The 3,039-nt window shown below is 46.1% G+C and overlaps 1 protein-coding gene across 1 annotated transcript in view; it reads left to right on the top strand.

The window, feature by feature from the left end:
• The window catches only part of LOC104540269 (T-cell surface glycoprotein CD8 alpha chain-like), a gene marked incomplete at its 3' end in the record, with an annotated part of 3,081 nt that extends 2,407 nt beyond the window's left edge, over positions 1-674 (top strand). Inside the window, exon 4 of the mRNA XM_010184038.1 lies at positions 558-674. Coding sequence (XP_010182340.1) covers positions 558-674 — 117 coding nt within the window. The remainder of the gene's footprint in view (positions 1-557) is intronic.
• Positions 675-3,039: the final 2,365 nt, after the last annotated feature.

The raw sequence follows: 3,039 nt of genomic DNA, 5'->3' as shown, positions 1-3,039 counted from the left end.
CCTACATCCTGTATTAATCCATTCTCATTCACAGTCACAACCTCACTAGCACTAATCACCAAAAAAGACCACTGTCTGCAGAACCCAGGTAGGATCCAGGTAGTGCAGCTGCAGGCAAGGAGAGGGGAAGAGCTCAGTTCTGGTCCACTGATACAGAGGCATTTTAGGGTGGGGAGAGGGTGGAAATCCTCAGAGCCTTATCAGAAAGGGATAACTGGGTTCGTGCAGCTAGAAGAACTGAATGCCCGTGTTTCATCACATGTACGAAAGGCTCAAGATGATGTAAAAAGCATGAACACGTCTCATGCCTGGGTACACTGGGAAGAGGTGGAGGAAGGGAAGAGTCTTGGTGGCTGATGGTGGTATTAGGGGGACACAAGAAAGGCCCATGATGCCTTTGCGGACATTGCTAATGTGTCAGGGGAAGCCCTGTGCTTCACCACCAGCCTCGCTGAATGCAGACAGGTCCTAAGTCTGCAGCCTTGGCTCCACCAGAGCTGGCCATAACACCAGCTGTGGGCACTTTAGTGGACCTTTCCTCTTCTCTATTCCTGCAGAGACCTCCGAGGACAAAGAGCTGAATTTCTGCTGTGACATCTTCATCTGGGTTCTCTTGGCACTAGCCTGCCTCCTTCTCGTCATTGCCCTGGCAGTCACCATCATGCTTTGTCAACGTAAGACTAACCCATAACCCCCCATAGATGTTCCTGTAGCCTGAAACCACAACCCTGTCCATCAGAGAATGGATCTTACAGCCATCCCCTTTACGTAGCCATCAGATAACCAGGACACAGTCAACCCAAGAGTAGGACCACTGTAAAAAGTCTGTGTTCACATTCTTCTTTTCTGTAGTCTTCACCTCGGAAATATTTCTCTATTTATCAACTTCAACACTACAACAAAGAAAAAAAAACAGAGATAACTTACTCTATAAATCTGAATTGGATCTAACACACTTAAATTGGTGGATCAGGAGGTAAAAGTACCAGATCATGAAACGCTTTGACGGCATGGGATAATCATGCTTCAGCACAGGGCTTGCAAATTCAAATACTGATACTCCCATCACCAGCTTCAGCTATAACCCAATGAACAACTTAATTCCAAAGGTTCGGGGACTGCTACGGCTAAAACAGTGATGCAAAACCTCTGGGTAGGAAAAAGTTATTTCCTGAAATCTCATGTGTCAAATGGCTTTAAATTACCCAACACGCCAGGCCAATACATATGAGCATCTGTGCCTTCTGCCTTCCTCGGAAAGCTTACACTTCATAAGCCCAGCACCCACGTTATCTGCACTGCTACTACGGCTCATGCACTCCGCCTTGGCAGATTGGAAAAGACAAGATGGAGCAGACACACGGACAGCAAGCACGCACGTGTTTGTCTGTGCGCTGCACGCTAAAGCGCAGCTCCACACAACACCAGAGGTTTTCCAATTCATTCCCAAGGACAAACACCACCTCTGTTGCCAGGGACACAGCTCTGTGGGTCAGGCAAAAGGAACGGGTCAGGCCCCATGCTGACATGCATCAGTGATTAGTCTATGAGAAATATGGATATTGGCCAGAACTTTCCTCAAGAGCGTGTAATGATTCTTTCTAAAATGCATGTAGAGTTTGAATTTGCTACAAGGTTACTTAGAAATAAAACCCTCTCTTAACACACCCTCTTGTTGTGGTGCTGTCAGGTATCTCTTAGCAGTCCTACTGTTGTATCTAATGTAACACAGGGCTGCACTGAGAAGGGAAACTTTGATTCAAGGGCTTTACATCTTCAGTTGGTACAACCATGGGGGCTAAGGTTTACTGTTGCCCTCTTGCTGACTCCACTTTCACCAATTCCAGCAGTTTTGGCTGAGCAAGGAAGGTGGGATCTTATTTCTTTTAGGATGAAATCAATGACTGATTAAAACAATCAAAATAATAATTAAAAAAAAAGCCTTTGTCATTTGCTTTGATTTAGCAAGACATGTAGTGTACTTTCTTGGGACTTGTGATTGACTACAGTGAGTTCTGGCTTTTCATCTCTGTACTTGATGTAAATATTTCCTTACCACACTTGCAAATCAATAACCAAGATAAAAAATAGAACAATGCTTTTAGTGAGAGGCACTACTGTTTATTTCAGAGCTCTCAACCCTCTACTCTGCTCTGGTGAGACCCCACATGGAGTTCTGCATCCATCTCTGGGGCTCGTGACTTAAGAAGGACATGGACCTGTTTGAGTGAGCCCAAAGGAGGCCACAAAGATGATCAGAGGGCTGGAGCATCTCTCCTATGAGGACAGGCTGAGAGAGTTGGGGATGTTCAGTGTGGAGAAGGGTCCAAGGAGACATTAGAGTGGCCTTTCAGTATCAGAAGGGGCCTACAAGACAGATGGAGAGGGACTGTTTACAAGGGCATGGAGTGATAGGACGAGGGGTAATGGTTTCAAAATGAAAGAAGGTAGATTTGGATTAGACATTAGGAAGAAATTATTTACTGTGAGTGTGTTGAGACACTGGCATAGGTTGTTAAGGGAAGTTGCGGATGCTCCCTCCCTGGTAGTGTTCAAGGCAAGGTTGGATGGGGCATTGAGCAGTCTGGGCTGGTGGGAGGTGTCCCTGCCCATGGAAGTGGGCATTGGAACTGGATGATCTTGATCTTTAAGGTACCTTTCAACCCAAACCTTTCTGTGATTCTATGGAAAGCTAAAATCCTTGGTGAAGATAATAAATGAGAGTTTGAGGAAGTCTCGGGTATGGGACAAGTCAGTGATTTACATACCAGATCTTTAGGATCACAGGATCACAGTATCACAGAATGATAGGTGCTGCAAGGGACTTGTGAAGACCATCTAGTCCATCTAGACAAGTCCATGGGACCGGATGGGATCCACCCAAGGGTACTGAGGGAGGAGTTGAAGGTGCTCACCAAGCCCCTTTTGCAGAATCACAGAGTGGTCTCTCCAAATTCTGCCATTCAGCCAGTTCCCAACCCACCGCGCTGTCCAATCAGCCAATCAATACTTCTTAAGTTTGGCTGTGAGGATGTCGTG

Source organism: Mesitornis unicolor, unplaced genomic scaffold (assembly GCF_000695765.1).
Source record: "Mesitornis unicolor isolate BGI_N332 unplaced genomic scaffold, ASM69576v1 scaffold715, whole genome shotgun sequence".
Taxonomy (NCBI): domain Eukaryota; kingdom Metazoa; phylum Chordata; class Aves; order Mesitornithiformes; family Mesitornithidae; genus Mesitornis; species Mesitornis unicolor.
Note: the sequence above shows the minus strand (reverse complement) of the source record. Positions and strands in the feature narration are given on the sequence as shown.